The 27,179-nt window shown below is 40.5% G+C and overlaps 1 protein-coding gene across 1 annotated transcript; it reads left to right on the top strand.

Moving 5' to 3' along the window:
* Positions 1–336: 336 nt before the first annotated feature.
* On the top strand, positions 337–26,987 carry trpn1 (transient receptor potential cation channel, subfamily N, member 1). Its single transcript, XM_079484485.1, has 29 exons — positions 337–649; positions 1,248–1,349; positions 4,536–4,631; positions 7,859–7,972; positions 8,168–8,272; positions 8,811–8,909; positions 10,464–10,565; positions 10,734–10,835; positions 11,395–11,493; positions 11,593–11,793; positions 11,945–12,046; positions 12,142–12,240; positions 12,366–12,494; positions 12,575–12,703; positions 12,792–12,908; positions 18,305–18,403; positions 18,847–19,047; positions 19,144–19,242; positions 19,311–19,517; positions 19,608–19,709; positions 19,898–19,996; positions 20,128–20,289; positions 21,045–21,152; positions 21,231–21,428; positions 21,508–21,714; positions 22,490–22,947; positions 24,115–25,028; positions 25,102–25,252; positions 25,779–26,987. The coding sequence occupies exons 1-29, from the start codon at positions 509–511 to the stop codon at positions 25,909–25,911; spliced, it is 4,875 nt and encodes a 1,624-aa protein (XP_079340611.1). The 5' UTR covers positions 337–508; the 3' UTR covers positions 25,912–26,987.
* Positions 26,988–27,179: the final 192 nt, after the last annotated feature.

Here is a 27,179-nt window from a genome sequence, read left to right as displayed (position 1 = left end):
CTTTACAATCATATATTACAATCTTACTGCGAAAGTAAACTACTATTAACTTTATACAAAAATAACTTGCCACTGTTGCTACTAGCATAGAAGAGCTCATTTTACTCTAAAATAATACATTAGACCGCAACTTTATTTCTATATACGAATATATTTCTATATTCTATAAACTGGTTTTGTGATAAATCATGTAAACCGCTGTTAATAATACGGAAGATTTAAAGACGATGTCCCGACTGATGAGTGTTTGTTCCGGGCTCTTAGATGTGGAAATCACTCAACCGTGCAGCAGAAGTCGCTGTTTGCTCTTTTATTGTCATCTGCTTCTGTGAATGAGGAGTTTACTCACTTTAAACATGAAGGAGGAGTCAGTGAGTGGAGCTTCGGATCCCGTTATATCTGCACCTGAACGCTGAAGAAACATCTGCTTGTGTGTGAACAGCATTTAAATGCATCTGCATGTGTTATGACATTAATGGAGCTGTACCTTTGATTCCTGTTATAGTGTATGATGTGTGAAAGCTCTTGTGTGGGGTCCGGGACCCCTCAGTGTCTGATGCCTCTGGCCCTCAGAGGAGAATGGATCACACTGGAGCAGAAGATCAAAACTTTAGACAGAGGAGATCCAGAGATCCTTCAGTTTGATGTGGTGAGAGACATTTAAAAGAAATGCACATTTTATTTTACTTTTCTTTTTGTAAGCAGTTTTTATTGTTTTATGTGATTATTAGATTAAACTATTAAAGCAATCGTTCAAACAACCGATGCTGGATTTTCTCACAACTATATTCACTCAACTGAGATTTCTTTGCAATGACTTGCAGCAGGATTTTTAAGTGGAAGAATTCAAATTGTGACGTCTGATAACCAGAAAGTCTCCATTCAATCTTCATTCAATCCGTGTGTGTAATGTTCTGTTTATATGTGGTCTGACAAATAAACACACTTTATTATATTTTGTACATTTTTGGATGCATACCATGTTAAGGGGAGAAAGGTATTTTTCTATTTGATTTGTCATTTTCTGCTGAACTCTAAACGGCGCTCAAAATAAATCTCATACAGTGTCAGACATCTGTCATCAGTGTAGTGAATATTCCTTGCGGCTGGATGTTCCTCGTGTTCAGTGTTTGTATGGATTATCCTCTCGTGTAAAGTCACACACTTTAAATCTCTGTAAGTCCACATCTGAATCGTTTCTCACTGCGGTGAAATATAGATTTTCCTCATTATTATTTCTGTTGCAGGACTCTGGTTTGAACCTCCTGATGGTCGCGGTGCGAGAGAGCCGTCTGTCTATCATTGAGAGGTTACTGGAACTGGGCATCAATCTAAATGACAAAACGAAGGTATGAATCTCCTGCAGTCTTAAAATACTGCACGCCGCTCACACAGATGTTGTTCATTAGAAACATACACTTAACTCTTCTTATTAAAATGCTTCCATGGTTTAGAAGTTCATTAAAACATATTTTAATATCATGTTTTAATCTGCAGATTTATTACAATGTTTGTACAGATGCATGTGTATGCACTTGACTGAATTTGTGATTTCAAAAACCTTTTGTTTCAAATGTTAATGATTCAAAGCTTAAAATGACTTTCAAGACAAATACACATTATGTTTACATATGACTTTATTTTATTTGTATTTATTCCATCGCTAGTAATGTAGCATACAGCATTATGGTAGTTATATAGTTATGGTAAACAGCCTGTTTTAAAAGTATCCCAGCATGCACCACATGGGGTTGATTGAGAGAACGATCAGATTGAACTTTATTGTTTTTTTGTAACATGTTGGAAATATTAATAGTAAAGATTGAGTAGGTGTGTCCAAACGTTTAATGAGTAGTATGTCAATGGCAATATCCGCTGTGAGTTTAATAACACATGCTCACACACACACAGCTGGTGAATAATTGTCTCTCTGTGGGTGTTTATAAGGATCTGACAGGGTGGATTGGAAAATAAAAGGCGGAGAGGTGACAGAACGTTTGGAAAAGGTTTTTTCATGCAGATGTTAATTTTAATTCAAACCTTCAACACTTACTGACTCTCCAACATCTTCTGCTCTAAATAAAACCTCATCGCTTTATAATTTTTGTTTATTTATTGAATTTAGCGAGAGTAAGCTGCCAAGAGTAAGCTTGTAGAATCACAATACATGAAAGATGTTTTCAGAAAATGTTAACACATAAAATCAAATTTTACCCAATATACGCTTTTATCCAAAGCAATTTACAGGTGAGGTAAACCATGGAAGCAAATGGACCACAAAAAGCATATTAGTCTTATAATCATATAGCCTACCACAGTAAACAGAGCTAAGGTTTTTTTTGAAAGAGTAGAAAAGAGACAGACGTCAGAAGTGTTGACGGAAGAGATGTGTTTTCAGATGATTCTTAAAGATGGCCACAGAATCTGCTGAGCTTGTAGCAGCGGGCAGATCATTACACAAATGTGGAACCGATCCATTTTTGTTGTCCATGGATCCAAAAGGTTCTTTGTGGTGAAAAAAGGTGCTTCAAGTTAAGAAAAATATGTTTCTATAAAGAGACTAAATGGTTCTTCTATGGCATCGCTGTGATTTATTTAGTGCACCCAGAATAATCTGACAGCGCTCGAGCATTGTGCATCCAGATATGTTTGAGATTTTACCATCGCATCTCTCCAGCATCCCTTCTGTCTGCAGCTCAAACAGTTAAATTCTGAGCGTTTGAGGTTTGTTGAGCTTTAAAAAGAACCACTAATTATACGAGTTGCAAAAGAAGAAAAATAGACGTAATGAATTACTACAAATGTCAGTTGTAATGTGGGCATCAATCTCAATTAACGTTGTTTCCACTCCATAAGATTTTTGGATGTGTTTTATGGCTGCTGCTGTGATTTATTTTCCATTCTTTGATTTCATGAAGATCATCTGTGATGTTCTCCATCCATCACATCTGAATGAAGAGTGTGTGTCTGTGCATGTTTACAATCTGTCAAACACAAGACATTTACCTTCAGCCCAGAGTTGTGTTTTAGTCGGACTATTCTTAAAGTCTTTATTTCAAGCACATTTGGTGTCGGGGGTTGTCTGGACTTGTGGTTATCAATCAAAACCAGTAAGTAAGAAATGTGCGGAAGTTAAACGAAAAGCACATTTGGTCTAGAATTCTTGGAGGTGTCTGGATTGTTCTTGATGGCGTGTTCACTGACACGCAGGGTGTGTTGAGGGCTTTGTGTCGCCCTTGGGTGTCTGTGGTTTAAACCAGAAGACACAGGAGTTTCTTTTCAAAGGAAAATATCAGATCCAGCACAGTATTAAAAGCTTTCTTGCTTACAGTAACTCGTTTACGTGTACACTTATTCATTTAGCAGACACTTTCAAGATCCAAAGCAACAAATGAGACAGCATTTAAGTTTCTAAAACGTAAGATTTGAGTTTATGCAGATTTGCCATTGCTATGTACAGTTTGCTTTGAAATGTGTTTTCCGTAAGCAAGCGGCCGTCCTCCTGTTTAAGCAGCTGCTTTCTCTTAACTGAATGAAGCTTTATACAGCAAGTTATATTCTTAAAAAGGTTTTTCATGATGCCATACACTGCAATGCCACAGAAGAGCCAAAGGTTCTTTAAAGAAACATCTCTTTCTTACTTTTTCATAATCCGAAGAACCTTTTTTTATGTCAACGGTTCTCCCATGGCATCGAACACCCTCTTGAAGCTCTTTTTTGAGCGTAGGAGACCCATGTTTGGCTAAATGCTTCCACAAGCCTTGAATAAGTGATTTCATAAAAGCTGTGTCTGTATTTTACATGAGTTTCTAAGCCCAAACCGCACTTGCTTGTGTTTGTGTTGGCATGGAAACCCTCCAGGACTTCTGCCGGGTTTGTCTTCACTATTAAGAAGTGTTTCATACGGGACTTCAGTTCATTATTTGATTCTTTATGTGTGTTTATGTTGGCGTTTCAGACGGTCGTGTAGAATGTAATGATGCTCACGGATTGTTTTATGCTTTTTGTCATGAAGTGTTGTGAGAGTTTGTGGTTCACTTCACTATGACATAAACATTTCCAAAACCATTACCATACAATAAACCCAAATCCTTCCAATGTGTCATTATGTTCATTGTGAATGTTGCACGAGTTTAGAAGAGAGATTAGAGATCTTATAAGATCCGGTGTCGTCCTGTAACCCGTGGTGATCCCGCTGGAATGTGAGTGTGATTTACTCGAACCGTTGAACTGATGTTGTGTCTGAGAGTTCCTGCTGGAGTCCTCAGATAACCTCTCGCTGTCTCGCACCGACTAAAAGACAAGGTTCATTTCTGTCTCCAATAGATATTTGCCTCACAGGTTTACATTATTTAGGTCATTGTGCGTGTTTGTTTTTTGTCACAACCATCATTTACAAGCTCATTTCATTCTTTCTTTCTCCACAGAATCAATAATTAATTATGATTATTATCATGCTGCTTCACATAAATATCTGAGATCAGAATGGTGTCGGTGACTGAAGTGTTGTGATGTTTTTGTGTTGTGTTGATCAGGACGGACGATCTGTGTTACACGTGGCGGCTGCTCACGCTAAAGACGAGATTGTCAAACTTTTGGCAAGAAAAACCGATCCTAATTTAGCAGGAGGGGTAAGATTCTGAACATTCACTCCATGACTGACACATCATGTGTTTGTGTTTACTGTAAGTAGAATCGACGTCTATTTGTCCAGCTGTTCATTATCACTTGGGAGTTTCTATCATTTTCTGTGTAAACGAAACTGTGTTGTAGAGATTCGGTTCTTAACGTCATTAAATAATGTGATTGTTATAATTCACTGACTGTCGTCATAGTCTGGATGATCAACACGGTGTTTCCTGTTTGGACAGGAAGTGGATATGTCTCTTTAAGAATTCACGGCTGATGGTGTTATGCATGTAAAGCCCTTTCCACACAGAGATCCTGTAAAATACAAGGGAAATGTGTCCAGGAATTTGTCCCGCGGATGTTAGATTTTATGTTCATTCACACTGCCAGTGATTTTCTGGAATCTGTGTGTGCGTTCATACACATCCCGTGAAGATCCCATAAAGACATGTGACGTAATATACTGCAATGTAATGTTATGTGCATTTGTGAAAATAGGGTTGATCACGGAGAATAGGCCTAAATAATCTCTCTTTATTTGGTTATTATTCTGTAGCATATATGGTTGCCTTTTGCAAATGACAAAAACATCAATTTTAAAACAAACTTTTTTATTTATATATTTTTTTGCCAAATGCAGAACAACGAAGAGGAATGAGACACAAGCTAGGCTATAGCCCAACGAGATTAAGCTAATATAAGATGTGTTCAAACTGAAAACATATAACGGAACGCTGCGATGTAAAAGTTTGCCAGTATTTTTGCAACATAGCCTAACTGCAATATGAAAGGCACAGTATAATAATTTTGTAGTAATATGATGTACGAAAATCGATTTTTAAAAACAAAGTTTGAGAAAAGTTTTTAGCAATACGATTTTGTAACCATTTCAGAAATAAGCTCACGCAGATCGAATGAAAAACCTGTTAATAAAGCATATTGCACATCATTTATACATAACATAACAACATGTTTATATAATGTTTTTGTTGAGACAATCAAAGCACATAAATATTCGGGTGAAAGTTTGGAATTGGTCTGTTAAAGTGTCTGCACAGAATCTCGCCGTGTTTTAAAGGTTGGTATCCAATTTACATTTAGTCATTTAGCAGACGCTTTTATCCGAAGCGACTTACAGATGAGGAAACATTGGAAGCAATTATAACAACATAGACAACAAAATACATAAGTGCATCAAACTAGTCCAATAAAGCCTAGCACAGTATACAAAGCTAAGAATAGTGAGGTTAGTATATATTGTTTTGAATAAGAAGAAAGAAAGGGAAAAGAATTAGGTTAAATCAATCAGCCACGTGTTGACGGATGCGATGCGTTTTCAATTAAGTTTATTGAAGCGCAGTGTATTTTTGTGTTAATAGTTTTGAAAAAAGTCATTTCAAGTTGAACCTTCGTTCAGAAGCAGACAACGCTATTCTTTCATCTGACCTTAAGTTTGGTGATTAGGACTCTTGCATTCATCCATGATTTTGCTTAAGATGAATAGCTAGGCCTAGTTTTAGTTTTCGATTTACTAATGAATAAAAATTACTTGCCAAATTATTTACGAGATGTGTGTCATCACTACATGGCTTTTACGGAATAGTTTTTTGTTCACACAGATAGATTTCCGGAACTGAATCCGTTAATGTTACTCGGTCCCAGGGCCGGACTAGGACACAAAATCAGACCCGGAAATCCCAGACTCATCCAGGCCACAAACCACAAATAAAAATCTATTTTTAATCCTAGTTTTATTAAATGTAGAATGTAATCATCACACAATGTGCCATCAATGCTTCATTAAACTAACAGTGCGTTGTTTTTGAGCAAAATAAATACAGTTTGGCTTGAGAATTAATACTTATTCAAAATAATTAGTGCAAGTATTTAAAGGTGGCCAAACCACAAAACCACGTTTAAAGATTGATTCCATCTTTAGATTTTATAATAAAACAACGAAAACGCATTTCAATCTTAAATTGTATGTGTGAAGAGAAACAACCGCACCCTCAATAATCTCTCCTGCACTGCTTTATGACTGTTTTCACTTTAAATGCTATTGACCTTTGAAATGTGAATGTCACCTTGGAGGTCCGTTAATTCACAAATATTGTATGTTTGTTCAATTTTATGTCAGTCTTTTATGGCGTTCTTTTACTGACAAATGTCAAGAGCGTGTTATTGGAGCGCGAAAGTACGTCAATATTGATGTGTGAGCACGAACCTTTTTGCTCACGCAAAAAACTGCATGCGTGCCCTTAGATGCGAGCGACGTACTTTCGCCCCACAATAACTTGCTCTCGTCATTTGTCTGTAAAAAGCCATAAGTGGCTGGCAGCAGGCCAAATCAGTCGACAGGCCAACGGGATTCGTCCCGGTTCTCCCGCTGTACAGTCCGGGCCTGCAGGTCGCCTTTCCGGAATCACTTTTCAGATCAATCCGGGATGCGTTTGCGTTCACACAGAAGCCACTCTTTCTGGGATGAATGGGGTACTAGATTGTGTTTACAGTTTGTTCTTGACCCTTTATTGTACCTTGTGGTAATTTCAAGGGTTCTTTAAAAGGTTTCTGTTACTAAAGCACATGATCATCAGTCTTTTCCTAAGAACTGATGTAAGAAAGGTCTCATTTTCAAACCAATAGTGAAGAGACCATACAGCAGTGGTTCTCAAACTTTTCAGATCTCTACATACCACCTGATGCCCTCTATAGAAAATGACATGAATAAACACTTCAATTAATAGCAGATCTGTGCATCTTTACTTGCATTATGATTAGATACACCACATCCTCCTATTCTCATGAAGGCTATTATTAATAATACAAATACTTTTTTATTTACCAGCTGTTTTCAAACTAAGACCCAAAACACTTTTCTGTAGTGCACTATAAACAGGGCTCTGTAAATGACTTTATTAGCTTTGTGGGGACTTGCACAAAGACTACAAACCTATATTAAAGACAAGACAATGTGGAAAGAATATTCAACACAGAAGGTAAGCATAAATATATGCATAAACAGCCAGAGAACAGCTGTATATAACAAACAGATATCTAGAGATCAGATTATAAATAGACAATAAAAAAAAAGATAATTCAAACAAATATTTTGAATGTATCCGTATTTATGGATAATGTATTGAACATTTGAAATGTAAGATTCATACTAATGAAAGTAATGTACAATGAGAAAGCGTATGATGAGAATCTCTGAATCTTGTTCTTGTAGGCCAGCGGTCAGTTGCCCCTGCATTACGCAGCCTCTCGACCCACCGGAGGACTTGGAGTCGTGCAAACATTACTGAAATTCAGCAGCAAAGATGCTCGAGTCACACCGGACAAGGTACCAACACACAGTCTCATTTAATGATTCAATAAAAAATGCACAAAACCTTGTTTATCACAAGTTTGTGAGTCAGTCTGCCGTCCTGCTCTTTATTAGCGAGCGCTCTGGAGTGTTATATAAGACACAGGTTGTATTGTGATGAGATCAGATGATCCGAGCATCAGTATTTCTGCTCTTCTCTTCTGCGTTCAGGAAGGCCGTCTCCCGCTGCTGCTGGCTGTCCAGGCCGGGAATGTCGGGATCACTCGGGAACTTCTCTCCAGCCAATCCGAGCCGCAACTCAGAGCTGTCAAATCCGTAAGAGCCGTCTGATCTTACACACCTGAAGATGATGATGATGATGATGATGATAAATCAGTGAAGGAGAGTTGTTTTGGGTTGAGGTTGTAAAGTGTATTCTAATATGACTCTAAAACACTCTCTGTGCAGCTCACCGATGTGTCCTCAATTATCTTTAATGTGATTTAAGCTGAAATATGATAGAAATGTTCTCTGTAGGAAACTGTGAACACTAAACCACAGTGCTTCAGTTTTAACATCCGAGTGATTTTCATGTGATATCGATGTTAAGACACAACAGTGTGGGACGTAAACAACGTTCTTTTAAAAGCCTCTCTCTAATCTCTCTAAAAGCATAGTTTCCATTGGTAACGCGTTCAAAGAGCAGTTTAATCTGTTAAAGGTGTAGTTCATGTTGTTTAAGTGATAGTGGGAATGACACGAGCATGAGGAAAGGATGAGCTCAGCTGATCGGCAGTTGTTTTGGAAGAATATCTTCTGAAGCACAATTTGATGAAGTTCTCTTTGTACTCTGATGGTTGAATTGCGTTTCCAGGGAAACGGTGACACGGTCCTTCACATCTGCTGCAGACGGAGAGACGTGGAGACGGCCAAAGTCCTGGTGGAGTTCGGGGCCAATCCGGACTTTCAGAATGTAGGAGGCCTTGCAGAGGCTCACAAACACACCAACAACATCAAGATATTCACACACACACGCTAACAACTGAAGTCCATGTACAGAAAGAGAATCCGGATGTCATGAAGGGATGGACAATGGCAGAACACACACAGGGTCATTACAAAACAAAAGAAAATAAAAACATAATTTGAATTAAACCAAAAGGAAACTTGGTTAGTATTAATATCGCCATAACTAACACAAAATCAGCTAAAGAAAACTACAATGAACACAAGAAGAGATGTCACACATGAGTCTGGACACACACAACAGTATCATTGACTTAATGGCCATTGTAGAGGCTCTTTAGAGAGACACCAGATACAGTGTTAATGGTCTTTTATTCCGGAACAAACATGAGGAGTCTGATCAACATTGTGATAATGATCCCTCTATAGCTAATGACTGATTTCTGTCCTGAGATCAGATGAGAAACGTCTCTGTCAAACTTCAGGACATTCAAGAGTTAGCATTCATTCATTCATTTAATCCATTGCTTTCAGCGAGTACGAACCGAAATGTGCAATTCATCTGGATATATCACAAACATGGTAAAAGTAAATAGTTAAGGATAGTTTTTATGTGTCAAAACTTCCACGACATCAAGAGTTTTGGGTTCAACTTAAAATGAGATATTCAGCTCAATGAATGGAGATGTTTGACTGTTTCCTCTTGTGGTTGAATGGAGATTGTGGCGACTCCTTTATCATAATCCTCTTCAGTCATTAAAAGATTCATTCTGAGAATGATTTTCTTACCGTAAAACTGTCTGGAGATCATCTTATGAGGGCTCTCAATTACTCATAAAGGCTGTAATTCAATGGCGTCTCTGTTGGGATAAAAACCTTTGATTGCTTATTGTGGTCTAAGAATATTTAGGTGTATTTATTCATATTTTTATGGGACCCGAACAACACTCTCGGACACTCGGGTTATTTCATGTGAAACTCTTTTGATTTACAGTACAAGGTCAATCCTGAAGGTTGTTCCTATTGTTTCCTAACAATCCAGAACTTTCGAGAGCTTCTGTGAGGTTTGGATAGAACCAGAGGAAGAGTTTATAAGCTGTTTGAAGGGATGGACAGGGACAAACTTCTGTTAAAGTAAATACGAATCTCTCCGCTTGCAATGAGTCGTGTGTATACGACCTACATGAGCTGTGTGTTTACTGTTGCCCCCGAGCGGGTCTCTCCGTCATAGTGACAGAAGTGGAAGTTGCTTTAGATTAAAAGTGAAGAAGCACTTTAATAGATGGTGTTTCAGACAGTACATCAGTTATTCATCATTCACAAGACGCCTCAGATTCATTAGAGAGCATTAGAGCGCTCATCTTACACACACACACTATGAGTCACCGAACGGACACAAAGATAATCCTTTGAAGTTTGCCAATATAAACAAAGCCAGTCAATATTGTGCTACTGTATGAAACGCAAACATTGTGTGACATGTGGATTTTCCTTTCTTTGAGATGTTGTAAACTCAACAGGACAGGGTGACATTGATGCCGTGCTTGTTTACTCTGTGCAGAATGAATGGCAGACGCCTCTTCACATCGCCGCTCTGGAGGGAGATGAGAACATGCTGAAGTTTTTATATCACTGCAAAGCCAATCCCAACATCTTTGACCAGGTAAAACAAAACACACACACAGGAGAGAGAGAGAGAGACTGTGGGTCTTTGAGGTACTTTTAGACAGGTACACAACGGTGACAGACTAAAACATTTCAGAATGAACGGTTGCTCTCAGACCTTAAAGGTTTATCGATATGATTGTATGTTTGTGTTGTGTGCTGTCAGATGGACAGATCTCCTCTACACATCGCAGCTGAACAGGGTCACACAAGCGCTGTCGAGATTCTCACCGAGAAGTTCAAGTCATGTGTGTTAGCGAGAACCAAGGTGACTCATTTCTTCACATCCCAGAGGAAAACTGGACATTCTATTGCTTGGTTCTTTCAAAGCTAAAGTATTTGAAGTATAAGTGTGTGTGTACATTTTTGTTTTTTAAATAAAGTTTTGTGGATATTCTAAAGTCCCATTTGAAATTCCAGAGGAACCATGGAAATGTTCATTCTGAGAGCACTTTAAGAATGGATTGAGGTTTTTTTCTAAACGTTAACCTGTAATGTTATTATTATTATATTATTATATTTCAGGATTATATGTCTCAAACAGAATGAAATGGAGGTTTTCGTTTGTTCTCAATTTTCTCTCCAGCCACATTTACAATAACATTAGTAATTGCATTAGCTAACAGTGATGGTGCATGAACTAATGTTAACAGTAACAACGTTTGATTTTAATAATGTAAAAGTAAAGGATGAAGTCAACATCAATGAATATAGATAAATGCTTTAGAAGTTTTGTTCATTGTTTGTTTATATTAGCTGATCAACTCATTGTAAAGTGTGACCTATTGTTTCTCTTAAATATTTGAAATGAAACTCCTGTGGTGTAGGATGGAAATACTCTGTTGCACATCGCGTCTCAGTGCGGTCACCCGGGCACAGCCCTCGCTTTCCTGAGGAAGGGTGTTCCACTGCATATGCCAAACAAAGTATGATCTCATCTTCTGTTTATCCATATCATTATCATACAAAAACCGATTGTATTAATCTGATTGGCGTTTCTGAGTACTGTGGTGTCATTGCTTCAGTCAGGTGCGGTGTGTTTGCACGCGGCCGCTAAGAGAGGTCACACAGCTGTAGTGAAAGCTCTGCTCCAGAAGGGGGCACGTGTGGACTCCAGCGCTAAGAGCGGTCAGACGGCCCTTCACATCGCCGTGGAGAACTGCAAACCACAGGTGGTGCAGATGTTACTGGGGTTCGGCGCACATGTGCAGCTCAGAGGAGGAAAGGTAACTTTGAGATGTGTTCGGGACGGCACGATACGTCACTAATTGAAGCTTTTTTTGCCTTACGTGAAATGTATACAATATACAGCCTGTGTGAGATACTGCATCCCACAATGCATTTCAACAAGTGTTGTCTGTGTGATGTGTATGAAAGGCTCAGGAGACTCCTCTACATATCGCAGCGAGAGTGAAGGAGGGTGAAAGAGTGGCTGAGATGCTGTTGAAGAGCGGAGCCGATGTGAACGCAGAACAGGAGGTCAGTCACAACTGGACGCTGGAAGTTCAAAGAGTTATCCTTAACCATCATCACTTCGACTGAACTCATCATAGCATTCAAAAATTGTTTGTCAGAATGGAGAGACTGCTCTGCACGTCGCCGCCCGTCATGGATCTCTGCAGGTGATACGAGCGTTGATCCAGGAGGGAGGTGATGTCACCTGGACATCGAAGGTATTTAACATTGGTTAAATCGGTTGGGTTTGTAAAGCTGAAATCTGGCACGCGTACTTTGTACGTTGTGTGTACTTCAAGAACGTGTTAAATTGAAGCGGCCATTGTTTGATTTGTTTTGACAGGTGGGTGAAAATCCTCTTCACGTCGCCGTGCGTCACTGTCATGCGCATGTGGTGGAGGAGATTTTAAACTATCTGAGCAATGAGAGAAGCCGACAGGAGGCACAACTCTGTGTCCGTCAGGGGAACCAGGTCAGTCTCGCCATCGCACGACCACAAACACACCACAGACGAACACCCAGCATGCTTTGCTCTGTGTTCGGCCCCTGCAGGACGGTGAGATGCCGCTTCATCTGGCAGCTGAACTCCAGAGAGACGCCGTTCATCAGACGGACGAGGACGTCCACATCATCAGGATCCTGATGGAGCATCAGGCCGACATCACCGCTGTTACCAAACGGGTGCGTGTGTCGTTCGATCACATGCACTACATGCTGACTGCTGATATTTCATATGTTTATGGATTATCTGATTGTCTGATTCTGTCAGAGCGGAGAAACACCGCTACATTACAGCGCCAGGGTGGGAAATACCGCGGTTCTTCAGGAGATGCTCAGTTACGTCCCCAGCAGTCAACTCCAGACGGCTGTTAATAAACACTCAAAGGTACTAAAAAATATTATATGGTTTCGTCATTATCATATTTTATTATCTTAATAAAACATTTGATTCAGTCACACACACAACTTTGTTCTATTTGAATGACTCGTACAGTTCTGATTATTCATTGAGCACAAGTTTAAACCCAGACACTCTGTATCTTCATGTAAGATTGTTTTCTTAGATATTTGTACTGCAAATCAAGACATAAATGCTGAGAAAGACACAGGCAGAGTCACATATTCTTTATTAATATATTTTTTTTTTATTTTAAACATGTTTATTGTGCAAACTTCCAAGCATGTTACATACAATAAAAAGGTCAACTGTAAATAAGAAGTCTGGCATTTTTTCCCATTTTTTTTTTCCCTGGGGGTAAATCTTTAAAAAAAAACATAGATGAGAAAAAAATAAATAAAAAAAAAACAGAAAAACGGAAGGAAAAGAAAAACAGTGACAACAACCATATTAAATAATAATAACAATAGTAACGAAACACTCAAAAACAAAAACAGAAAAGGTATTCGGACAAAATTAAGAGTCTAACAAAGTTAGGGAGTTAACATAAGAAAGAAATGGGTCCCATGTACTATGAAATCGTTTCACAGATCCTCTAATTGTATGCTTAATTTTTTCTAAATGAAGAAAAGACATTAAATCTTTTAACCAAGAGGTTGAGCCAGGGGGATTAGGACTCTTCCAATGCAGCAATATACGTCGCTTGGCTATGAGGGCAGAAAACGCAACAAGGTCAGCTTGATATTTATTAAACCTGCCCACAGGGGGCACACCAAAGATAGCAATTAGAGGGCATGGGGTCAGGGGGATGCCCAGAATTACAGAAAGGGAGTTGAAGAAAGACGACCAGAAGGAGTCGAGCTTAGGGCAGGAGAAAAACGTATGTGTGTGATCTGCAGGGGAAAGGGAACATCTAATACAAGAATCATCCGTGTCAGGGAAAAATCTCTTTAGCCTGGCCTTAGTGTAGTGAATCCTATGTACCACTTTAAACTGAATGAGGCTCAAACGAGCACAAGTGCAAGTGGAACTGATTCTAAGCAGTGACTCTCTCCACCAGTCCTCGTCTAGTGCCAGCCCAAGCTCTTTTTCCCATGTATCCTTTAGCCATAGAAGGGAAGATACTTGCGAAGAGAGTAAAAGATTGTAAATTGGTCCAATGCTGTTTTGTGACGCTGATGAAGACATTATATCATCTAAAAGAGTCTCCTCGGGTAGGTTAGGAAAAGATGTAAAATTAATTTTAGCAAAACTACGAAGTTGGAAATATCTGAATCGACCGTGAATAGATAAGCTAAATTTAGTAACAAGGTTTTCCCAACTACCAAATATTTTGTCTAGGAAGAGGTCACAAAAAGAGACCAGACCTCTCTTTTTCCATAATTTAAAAGTTGGGTCTAGCAAAGAAGGTAGAAAGAGGTGGTTATTGCAAATAGGGGAAAGGACAGAAGGAGATTTTAGTCCAAAATGTTGCCTGAACTGTTTCCAGATTTTTAGCGAAGAAAGTACAACAGGGTTATTAGTATACTGAGAAGGCCGCGTTGTAAGTGGAGCAAAAAGCAGTGCGGGTAGAGATGAAGTGCAAGAGCTGGCTTCTATAATGCACCAATTAGTGTCAGGGGAATGATACCAAGTTTTTAGCTTTTGGAGATTAGCAGCCCAATAATACAACTGAATATTAGGGAGTGCAAGGCCTCCATCACGTTTGGGCCTCTGGAGAGTTGATAATTGAATTCTGGGGGGCTTGCCCACCCAGATGTATGAAAGTACAGTGGTGTTAAGTGATTTAAAAAAAGATTTAGGGAGAAAGATCGGGAGAGTCTGAAAGAGAAATAGAAACCGAGGTAATATGTTCATTTTAATTGTTTCGATGCGACCCACTAGTGAAAGAGGTAGTACCCTCCATCTCTGGAGGTCTGATTTAATCTTCTCAGTCAATTCCACAAAGTTATTCTTATAAAGTGAGCTAAAGGAGTGTGAAATGTTTACACCCAAGTATTTAAAGCCACTAAGAGATAAATGGAAGGGTAGCGCGTCAGGAGAAATCAATTTTGCTGACTGGTTAACAGGGAAACATACACTCTTTGTGATGTTCAGTTTATAACCAGAAAATATTCCGAAGGCTTCTAGCAGATTTACTATTCCGTCAACACAGTTTACTGGGTCTTGAACATATAGCAATAGATCATCAGCATATAGTGCTACTCTGTGTTCGATACCTCCTCTAATTATGCCTGAAAATAATGTGGACCCTTTCAGGGCTATAGACAGGGGCTCTATAGCGAGTGCAAAAAGCAATGGTGAAAGGGGGCATCCTTGGCGTGTGCCACGCGAGAGAGGAAAAGGAGGCGAGGTTTCGGAATTTGTTTTAACTCTTGCCACCGGAGCAGAGTAGAGAAGACGAATCCATGAGACAAATTTAGGGCCAAATCCAAATTTTTGGAGGGTTGTGAACAAGTAATGCCATTCCACCCGGTCAAATGCCTTCTCCGCGTCGAGCGAAATAACCATCTCAGGGTTTGGAGAGGCAGAGGGAGACAGAATCACATTTAGAAGTTTACGTACACTGGATGACAGTTGACGGCCCAAAATGAAACCTGTTTGGTCATCTGATATAATATCAGGGAGGCAGGTCTCAAGTTGGCATGCCAGTACCTTTGCCAGTAACTTGACGTCAGTGTTTAGCAAGCTAATTGGTCTGTAGCTACTACATAGGTTTGGGTCCTTATCCTTTTTTAGTATGAGGGATATCAGCGCCTCGTTCAGTGTTGGCGGCAAGACTCCCTGCTCTAATGAATCATTGAAAACATCTAATAGTAAAGGAGCAAGCTGTGCAGAAAACCTCTTAAAAAACTCAGCGGAGAAACCATCCGGACCGGGGCTCTTGTTATTCTGCATCAGAGAAATGCAAGAAGTGATTTCTTGTATGCTGAGTGGTTTATCCAAATTTTCTGCTGTTTCCCCACTTACCGATGGCATATCTAAGTTATTAAGAAAAATTTCCATGACAGAGGTATCAGGGGGAGGTTCTGATTTGTAAAGGTTAGAATAAAACGAACAGAACTCCAAATTTATGTTTGTTGGGTCTGTAGTCAGTATCTGGGAAGAGTCATATATTTGGGAAATAAAGTGAGAGGCATGCTGATGTCTCAACTGCGAGGCTAGAAGACGACTGGCTCTGTCCCCATGTTCATAATAAGTCGCTCTTGTCCGTTGTAATAAGTGTTCTGCTTTATTTGTTGTCAGGAGGTCAAATTCGGTTTGTAACTGCAGGCGTTTAGTTACCAGAGCAGGATTTAGGGAAGAGGCATGTTGTCTATCAATGGCTAAAATAGAGTCTATAAGTTGTTGCTGCCTCAATCTTCTGGATTTAGACAAATGTGCACTAAAAGAGATAATACGCGCACGTATAAAAGCTTTTAATGTTTCCCATAGTAGCGATGGGGAGACGTGTTCAGACCTGTTGGTCTCTAAAAAGAAATTTATGTCTGAAGATACATAGTCGCAGAACTCTGCATTCGCCAACAAACTTGTGTTCAATTTCCAGCCTCCTTGACGCCTATGTGAACCCGAGGGAAGACATATCTCAAGTCTGTGAGGAGCATGATCAGAAATTACTATGGCAGTGTAATCTGTAGATCTGACGAGAGGTAAAAGGGCCTTATCAATAAAGAAAAAATCTATGCGGGAGTAAACTTGATGGACAGTAGAGAAATAAGAAAAGTCTTTAATTTTAGGGTGAAAGAAACGCCAAGGATCAACGCACCCCACCCGATCCATAAGTGTTAATAGAGTCTTAGACATAGCTGTTGGCATGGTCGATCTGGGCTGTGAACGATCGAGGCTTGGATCAACAACGCAGTTGAGATCTCCTCCTAGTATAAGATGATGAGAATCTAAATTTGGCAGATGGGAAAATAACGTAGACATAAAGTCTGGGCTATCCCAGTTAGGTGCATACACACTGATTAGCACAACCGGCGTTTGATGAAGGATACCAGCAACTATAATGTAACGACCACCAGGATCAGAATGTATATGATCGGGGACAAACTTGATTCGTTTATGTATTAAAATGGCTGTGCCCCTGGATTTACTGTTGAAGTTGGAGTGGAACATTTGACCAACCCATGGTTTACGAAGCCTAGAATGGTCAATTGTACGTAGGTGAGTCTCCTGCAAAAAAACGATATCAGCGGAAAGATGTTTTAAGTGTGAGAAAACTCTGGAACGCTTTATCTGCCCCCCCAAACCCCGCACATTCCAAGTAATAAAGTTGATTTTATGTCCGGCTGTACCCCCTGGCATTACAGAAGCACTTGTCATTTATAATATGTAAGGTAGATAAGACTGAGTGTAAAAACAGTAGACTGGGAACCGAAGGTATAGAAAGAAAAAAGAACGGGGAAAACAAAAGCCGACAGGAAAAAAAAAAAAAAAAAAAAAAAAAAAAAACACACAAGATACCCCCCCCCCTTGAGTAATACCAACGAGTGTACATACAACCGGTTAAGCATGAGATGTCTTATGCTCCCAACATTGTATTTTTGCATACCCTGAATATAACAGTTAACTGAAAGGAAGAGAAAAAAAAAAAAAAAAAAAAAAACAGCCTGAAAAAAGTATCGCAACTGCGAGCTTCAAAAGGCTAACCTCAGTAACATAGCAGTACACAGGCGCCTATACAGTTGTAACTGCATTGCAAATAGACTGTAAATTATAAAGTGGCATTGCTTAGTCCCAAACCTAAAACAGCCTTAATCATGCAACAAGAAACGGAAAGGGCTACTGGCTGCTACTGTCGCAACGAAACAAAATGAACACAGCTTTCACAGCAGTCCAATAGAAGACCGACAGAATATATACTAACCAGAATAGCAACACCTGAATATATTTTTACTCCGCTGCTGAAGTCTCCTTGGCTGGAAAGTTCTGTCGGTAGAAAGAATCCGCAGCCTCGGGAGAGTTGAAGACGTGCTCCCTGTTGTTGTGGGTGAATTAATATATTTTTAATGATTATAATAAAAGTACACGTATAAAAACTATAGAGAAACACAAACTCAGCTTTGAGAATGATGTTGTAAATCAGTGAATTTGAAGAAGTGTCCTCTTGTCATTTTATCAAACAGCTTCTGAGATGCTTTTTAAACAGCACTGAAATTCTGACCTCTTTTTTCATGATTTTGACTTAATAATATTTTATTTAAAACTAATTTCAGTCCTCAACGCAAGCGCCTTCAAATGAAGAGGTTAAGATCACTCAAGTGACCCTAAACACTTACGGGTGGTGTAGCTCAAAATATAAACGCTTCATGCATGTCAATACATAACAGATTTGCTGTACTTTTGAAACATGAAATATTGTGTTCATGTGTTCTCTACAGAACGGCTGGTCTCCGCTGCTATTGGCCGCAGAGCGAGGTCACACAGAGGTCGTGCGGCTCCTGCTTCAGAACAATGCCAGGGTGGATGTGTTTGATGAGGTCAGAGAGATGATATATAACAGAACATCTTATTTACAGCACGTTTGAATGATTCATTCTTCGCCTTCATGTCAAATAATGGATGAAAAAAGTAATGTTGTGGTGCAGTCATGTTATCAGATGATAATACCGTGAATTCAAAGAGTATACCAACAGGCGAAGAGGCTATGCAGGGCTGAACCTGGTCAGTACCTGGATGGGAGACCTGCTGGGAAAACTAGGTTATTGCTGGAATAGGTGTTATTGACGCTATTCTGTTTATCTCTGCTATTGTCCAGCTGGTATTTTAACCTCAGAGATGGCAGACACGCTACCGAAGCGCCACCTAGTGGCTGTTTCCAAAAAAGTTGGCAGCTAAACTCTTTGGTGGTACATTATTATATACATGGGTACCACACAGGTATATTGTACCTGGAATAAGAATCTTTTTCTTTATTCAACAGGAGGGGAAGGCGGCCATCCACCTGGCTGCAGAACAAGGTCATCAGGACATCGTCGACATCCTGCTATCCCATAAGTCTTTTGTCAACGCAAAGACCAAGCTGGGCCTGACGCCCCTGCATCTGAGCGCTCAGAGCGGCTCGGCGCGACTCGTCCGGTTACTGGTGGAGACGCATCAGGCCGGCATTGACGCGCTCTCTCTGGTAAGACCTCAGGAGCGATGTGGAGAGTCTTCAGATCTCTGAGATGTTCTTGTAGTCTGAGAACCAAGTCCGTGTATGTCTCTATCACATCTGCAGAGAAAGCAGACGCCTCTGCACCTTGCGGCCGCCAGCGGGCAGCTGGACGTCTGCGGAAGCCTCTTACACCTGAACGCCGACGTCACCGCCACTGATATTGTGAGTTGAAAGAATGTGGCGTTTCAAACGAACGGATAAAAGCTTGAATGAGTGTGGTGTCGTTTCAGCACGGACAGACGCCTCTTCATCTGGCCGCTGAGAACGATCACTCGGAGGTGGTCAAGCTGTTTCTCAGACACAGACCTGAGTTGGCCACGCTGGCCAACATGGAGGGAGCGACGTGCACTCACATCGCCGCGGCTCAGGGCAGCGCTGCCGTCATTAAAGAACTGCTGATGTTTAATCAGGGAGGACTGATCACTCTCAACCACAAGGTGTGAACGTCAAGCGACACCACATGACCACTCAACACAACGCAACACATGGACACGTGTTCTACATCATGTCTTTTCTCTAACTCGCAGGCCAACGGTTTGTGTCCGCTGCATTTAGCTGCTGCTGGTGGCCATACGGAGGTTGTGAAAGTTCTTCTGGACGCTGGAGCATCAGTCACAGAAGAAGATACGGCGAGTTTAAAACACAAACAGTGAACTGCTTTATGTACCGAGCTTTTTTATTAGAACTAGAAGCAAACGCATATCGTAAACGTTCATGAAAGACAGAGAGAACAGGGCTAAATGAGGTTTAAAGTGAAATGAGGTAATGAACAGTGTTATTTTCTCCTGGGAGTGACCTTTGACCCTGTGACCTTCAGGAAGGGATGACAGCAGTGCACCTGGCTGCCAAGAACGGACACACACACATTCTGGAGGTTCTAAAGTCCAGCGTTTCACTCAAGATACAAAGCTCCAAGGTGCGTGAGAATCAAGAAATAATCTCACTTTCACTACATCAATTTCAGTTTATCAAACCGTGTGTGTGTGTGTGTGTGTGTGTGTGTGTGTGTGTGTGTGTGTGTGTGCGTGTGCGTGTGTGTGTGTGTAGACAGGGTTGACACCTCTGCACGTTGCAGCATGTTTCGGTCAGCTGGATTTTGTGAGAGAGATGCTGATTAAAGTTCCAGCTACGATCCGCAGTGAAGTTCCTGTCACCAGCGGCAACAGCAGCGGTCGAGATGACATGAAGAGACATGCGCCACTAGCTGAGGTGATGACCTGACACACTTACCGTACAGAGTTTTTCACAGTTTTGAATGGTTGTGAAGCAGCTTAACAGAAAAAAAAAACACATCGTAGCACAACCATTAATGAAATAAACTGTACAGAGAACATGTGAGCACATAAGGTCGGTAAGGAAAAAAGTTGGAGACATTTATACAGTCTTAATACATTTTTTGTATTGTTTACATCTACAGCTGCGGAAAAATGAAGAGACCATTTCAAACGGTCAGCCTTTTATAGTACAGTGGTCATTCTTGTCCAGTGTAATTTCATCAAACCTCAGGAGTGACATAAAGTCATCCAACAGCAGTGAGAAAGACTAAATCCAGATTATCACATAATAAATAAATACATGTAGAAATATGACCGTTGTATCGTTGTGAATCTGAACTTGTTTTCTTTGCAGTATTTGAGGTCTGAAAAAACACACAGAGCATCTTTTCACCTGTTTCTCCAGTTTTCATTTTCTGCAAATAGATCTTTATTTGAATCTTGGGAGAAATATTGTTAGTTATCCACAGAATGAAACAAAAAACGATCATTTTACCTAAACCCACACCAGTCAATTCAGAACAACTGAAAACTATTTTAAAATGATCTCTTGGTTTTTCTGTATCTTTCAACAGCTGTTTGAAGTCTTCAAATAAAGAATTGTGGTAATTCTGTACTAGTTCTTGACATTTATTGTCTATCTGTGCAGTGTTCCTAATGTTTGTGTGTATTGTGTTTGTGTGTGTTCAGTCAGGTTACACCCCCCTTCATCTGGCCGCTCAGTCGGGTCATGAGAATCTGGTCCGGTTGTTGTTGAATTCTCCCGGTGTTCGGGCAGATGTGGAAACAGATGTACACGTAAGAGCCCGGCAGCATTAATGCGGTCTGAATCTGAGACCGCGGTACTGACGGAGTGTGCGGGTCATGTGTTTCCAGGGCTCAACTCCTCTTCATCTGGCAGCTGAGAGCGGACACACGGCTGTGGTGGGTCTTCTGCTCAGCCGCTCCGGATCTCTCCTGCACCTGACGGATCAACGCGGCTGTACCTGTCTGCACCTGGCGGCCGCACACGGACATGTGGCGATGATCAGAGTCTTACTGGGTCAAGGAGCTGAAATCAATCACACCGATAAGGTCTTTTACTGATAAGAGGAGATCTTGATAAAGTGTCCTGAGTTATGACAGAATGAATGATTTTGCCTTGTTTTGTCAGAGCGGATGGACTCCGCTGCATTACGCAGCTAAAGCCGGATGTCTGGAGGTGGTGTCATTTCTGGTGGAGAGCGGAGCATCGCCGCGGGTCGAGTGTCGTGCCGGACGAACACCCCTGCAGTACGCTGCACAAGAGAATCATGAAGACACGGTCATCTTCCTCCTGAGACCAGAGAAGAGCATCCACCGACTGCTCGATGATAAGAAGGTTTACATTCACATATCACTGAAAAACATTGAAATCTGTCAAGTGAGGTTTATTTATATAGCGCTTTTGCACCAATCTTTTATATGATGAATAAATGGAGAAAACCTCAGGAGAAACAAGACTCAGCAGGGAAGACCAGTTCTCCTCTGACACATTACAGCTGCAGACTTCTGAGCAATAGATATTGAGTAAATGTTTATTATATACAAGGAATAATAGGTACATTTTTAGGATTAACATGGAGAGTCCATTAGTAGGACATTTACATTTGTTGAAAATAGTTCATGTATGATTTTGATAGTTTCTGTGATTATTCCTATATGTGTGTGTTTAATCGGGTGTTGTTTGTGTGTAGTTTGTGTTTGATCTGATTGTGTGTGTGTGTGTGTGTGTGTGTGTGTGTGTGTGTGTGTGTGTGTGTGTTTAATCGAGTGTAGTTTGTGTTTGATCTGATTGTGTGTGTGTGTGTGTTTAATCGAGTGTAGTTTGTGTTTGATCTGACGGTGTGTGTGTGTGTTTAATCAAGTGTTGTTTGTGTGTAGTTTGTGTTTGATCTGATAGTGTGTTTGTGTGTGTGTGTGTGTATTTAATCGAGTGTTGTTTGTGTTTGATCTGACGGTGTGTGTGTGTGTTTAATCGAGTGTTGTTTGTGTGTAGTTTGTGTTTGATCTGATAGTGTGTTTGTGTGTGTGTGTGTGTGTGTGTGTGTGTGTGTGTGTGTGTGTGTGTGTGTGTGTGTGTGTGTGTGTGTTAATCGAGTGTAGTTTGTGTGTAGTTTGTGTTTGATCTGATGGTGTGCGGGAGGATGAATGATAATCTGGCTCTGGAGGAGTGTGTTCTTCACTCGTGCGCTCCGTTGGATACGGCGGTCCGTCTGTCTCGAGCTCTGACTCTGGCGGCTCTCAGAGAGAAGGAGCGATCTGTTGATCTGCACGCGGCCGCTCATCACTGTGAGCTCATGGCCTCTGATCTCCTGACGTTAGCAGCATCAGCCGGAGGTCAGGGTGCAGGTCCGATCATCAGAGCCGTGGATCACAGAGGTGTCAGCGTGTTGGACTGTCTGATCGAGTGCCGGCAGAAGACTGTTGTGTCTCATCCGGCCGTACAGAAGTGTCTGACAGACGTGTGGTATGGAAGCCTGCAGTGGGACTCGTGGAAGATCCTGCTGTTGTTTTTCTGTTTGTTATTCTGTCCTCCTCTGTGGCTCGCCCTCTCACTGCCTCTCAAACACAGGTATCAACCTTTATGTTTCATTATATAACTAAACATTTACATTTTGTAGCTTTGTCATGAATTGTTCTGTTTAAAGTAACAAAAATATTTGTCTACTAAAACATCCACATTTGAGAAATCATTTTAAAGATGTCAAACTTCTGAAATAACACAAATGAAAGTGAGGCTATGATATAGTGACCAAAAATATAAAATCAAAACTAAATAAATGTTATATTTTTGCTTCTTTAAGCTAACTTGGGCTTTATTCTGGGATCATTTTTAGACTGCTTTTCCTTCACTTTCTGCTCATTTTGATCAAACAAATGTATTATTAGTTTTATTATAGTTTATTCATATTTTGCATCGGGTTTTAATTTCATGTTTTTTTCCAGCAATTTTTTAACATCATTTGGTCATTTTATTATTTATTTATTAATATTTCGGTTATTTACTATTTATGCTTAATTTATTTAGTTTCACTTTTAGGTTTTGTTTAGTTTTTAATGAATTTACAGTTAATCATTTTAGTGCTTCAATTTAGCAATTAACTGATTTTAATTTAATATGATTGATTCAATTTTATTTCTAAGGCGCTTTTCACAATGTGCGATGTGTTTATCGGTCACACTTCAGGGGGCGATTCTCGCTATTACCAAACCATTAATTACGTCTTTGTCCTCAATAAACTCTTCATTTATTAATAGTTATTAAGGTATTCGTTGGGTTTAGGTATCACGTGGGATTAGGGATATAGAGTCCCTAATGCAGAATATGTGCTTTGTAAGTACTACTAAACAGCCAATAATAGCATGCGAATAACAACTAGATCATCGTGAGAATTGCCCCTATACTGTGTTACCTGTTTTCAGATAAGAATTACACCTATATCTTTGTCACGGCGTGTGTAAAGAACCCAGATACAGACAGTAAAGGGTTAAATAACAAAGACTTTTATTAATAACACAAAAACCCATGAGCAACAAGAAAATAATCCAGGAACCAAGGGTAGATCAAAACAGCAAAACAAACACTTCCCGCAAGGAGGCAAAACAACAACCAAAACGGACACTAACTCATTTTGAGCCTTCAAATCATGGCAAACCAAAACTCACTTTCCTCTAGTGTTGTGTGCGAGATCATGTGAGAATGAATTTAGCAATTTAAATCTTTTCTATCTCCACACAGTTTCAACACCATCCCGATCGTGAAGTTCATGAGTCATCTGGTGTCACACGTCTTTCTGTTGGCTCTCTTCATCCTGACCATCGTTTATCCTCCGTTGAATCCTCTGTCTCAGGCCCGTCTGATACCCGGCTGGTCTGAATGTCTCCTGCTCATCTGGCTCTGTGGACTGCTGGTGTCCGAGCTGACGTTCCCCGGTGAGCGAGCCGGTTTTGCGTGGATTCGTCTCCTGCTGTTGGGTTTCTCTGCCGTCGCTCTCCTCTGTCACGTCCTCGCTGTCTTCACTCAGTGGTGGCCGCCGGCTCACCTGCACTGCCTGTTCGCCCGGAACGTTCTCCTGGCGGTCGCCATGACGCTGGGCTTCATACAGCTTCTGGAGTTCCTGACGTTCCATCACCTGTTCGGCCCGTGGGCCATAATCATCCGAGACCTGATAAAGGATCTGTGCCGCTTCGCTGTCATCCTGGTGCTGTTTCACACGGCCTTCACGTTGAGTCTGACGGCTTTATGTCAACCTCTGTATCCTCAAACAAACCCTCAAGACAACAGCAGCGCCAACGCCACCGACGTCGCCGTGCCCGGCCCTTTAAATATGTCCGTTCTTCTCTTCTTTGCTTTGTTTGGCCTGACCGAGCCGGATAAGATTCCAGACGTGGAACGCTCGCCTCCCGCCACCGCCATATTGGCTAAAATGGTTTTTGGCGTGTATCTGGTGTTGACCTTCATCGTGTTGATCAATCTTCTCATTGCCATGATGAGCGACACTTACCAGCGCATCCAGGCCCATTCCGACACCGAGTGGAAGTTCGGTCGTGCCGTTCTCATCCGAGATATTAGCCACAAGTCTGGAATTCCCTCTCCGTTCAATCTCTTCACCAACCTCTTCTATTACATGAAGATCATCTGCAAACGTGGAGGTACGACGGCAGTTCATATTGATGGTGTTTGATTATATAATGTGGTGTGTTTACATGTGTGTGTGCCGTGCAGGTCAGATGTGCTCTTCTGATGATCATGACGTGATGAACGATGATGAAGACGCTGAAGGTTTGTCCAGCTCACGTTCTCTCGATCTTCTGGCTCATACGTCAGTCAGTTGGGTCAGAGGGAACAAGAGATCACAGATCCTCCCCGACGGCAAGTACACGCTCTTCTGCCAGCTGTCTGTGTGATCATTTCATTTTCTGTAAATTAAAACTGACAAACATGTTTTTGATCCAACGCACTGTTTACCATAAATCTTTGAGGAAGATATTCAAGTTGTCGGGATATAATGTGATGTTTTCAGGACTCAAGTGGGTTCAGATGTAAATGAATCACAATACATGTTTTGAACAGCAGGGGCCGCTGTGTTTACTGCAAACGTGGAAAAGGTGGATGTGCAGATATTTCTTAAATGTAAAACAAATCCAAGAAAGTACTGATAAAGTCTTAGTTTGTTTATATTAAAGAGACGTTTGTATGATTCATTTTTTTATTTGATTTGGACTTTGTTTTAAAATTGCAGTTTAGTTTTGTTATTTGACATAAAAGATATGGGCGTATAAATCGTACAGAAGAATATTTTTATACAATATACAGTTTGTACAGTATGAAAAACACTACGCCTATGGACTGTCCTCACGGATGATAATAAACCAGACGTATGTGTGCATGTGTGCAGGCAGTCAGGTCATGATCTCCAGATCTGGAGGTCACTTGCGTGTGGAGAACGTGGTGGACTGGCCGATGATCGTCCAGCAGTTTTTAGCCCAGCGCAGACAGAGGGACAGATCGTCTCCGGATGAATCTTCAGCGTGAGAAACCATCTGCACTGTCTCATCTTTGTCATCTGTGCCCAGATCTGATCTTTCTGTTTGATAAAACATTATAATAATGGTTACGGTGATGAAAGATCAGGAGTCTGTGTTTGACCTCATTTCATGACATACATTAGAAATTACAACGTTTAAGAAGACGGAAAAGAATCCAAATGCATTGCGTAGATCATGTGTTCTGTGCACATTTGTCATGCAGGTACACATGTATCAATGTTGATAATCATTTCTGGACTTTATCACTTATTATTAATTGTGTGTGTATGCAAGTTTGTGTGATGTCATACACCTGCGTCTAGACGAAAATTCCCCTTTTCCCCAAATTGCAGACTTAGGAGCCGTTCACACAGAACGCATCTTTGCGTCTAAGGCCGTGCCGACCTGCTACTGTTAAGGGAGGCTCGCAACGCTTCCTCTGCCTCTGAAATCTTCTGATCGGTCCACTGCTATGGAACTGACATCGCTGTGTAGAATTTCTTATTCTTTTCATTTGACTTAAAAACGCGGCACTCATGTGCTTCAAAAGACACAAGAAGCGAACATAAAAGTCATGCAGGTCTTTCAAACGTGTGTTTACATTGAAAAACGATGGAAATTTGCTCATTGTAATGGACAAAGGCGTTCTGTGTGAAGGAGATCTGTAACACAAAAAAAGAACCGACAACCCTGCTGTTATCTGGCATTTTTAATGTAGTTGTTGTAGCCTATTTTTTTAAGTGTAATTTTGAACTAAGTGCCGTTCTGTCGAGTTTTGACTTTGTGACTTGAATGAAACAGCCGCGTAAAGACCACTCAAGCACTGCCAAGAGATTGTGTTACACTATTATTATTCATTTTGTGCTGTTTTATTATTAGTAACATCAGTGTCAATGAATTGAATATCTCTGTTTTTTATTTCAACATGTTCAAGTTTATTTCTGTCTACATGTAAAGGACACACATATGTTAAACTGTACAAACCGTTCATTCATCTCTATATGACTGTAAACAGTGTATGGAAATGATAGAACAGTCATCAATTCTGTTTGTTTGAAATAAAAAGCATTTGTTGTGTTAGTCAAAAAACTTTCCTTAGTTTTTATTGCATAGAAAATGAATCAAGTTGTTCTAAACCTGAATGAATGTCTTTGTTCTGTCGAACACACATGATATATTCAGAAGAATTTAAGAAAGCAAACAGTTCTAGGGCACATTTCACTACTACATGTCCCAGAAATATCAGTTGATAACATTTTTTCCAAATATCTTTTA

This window comes from Barbatula barbatula, assembly GCF_947034865.1.
Source record: "Barbatula barbatula genome assembly, chromosome: 21".
NCBI lineage: Eukaryota > Metazoa > Chordata > Actinopteri > Cypriniformes > Nemacheilidae > Barbatula > Barbatula barbatula.
This window is presented reverse-complemented; position numbering and strand designations above follow the sequence as displayed.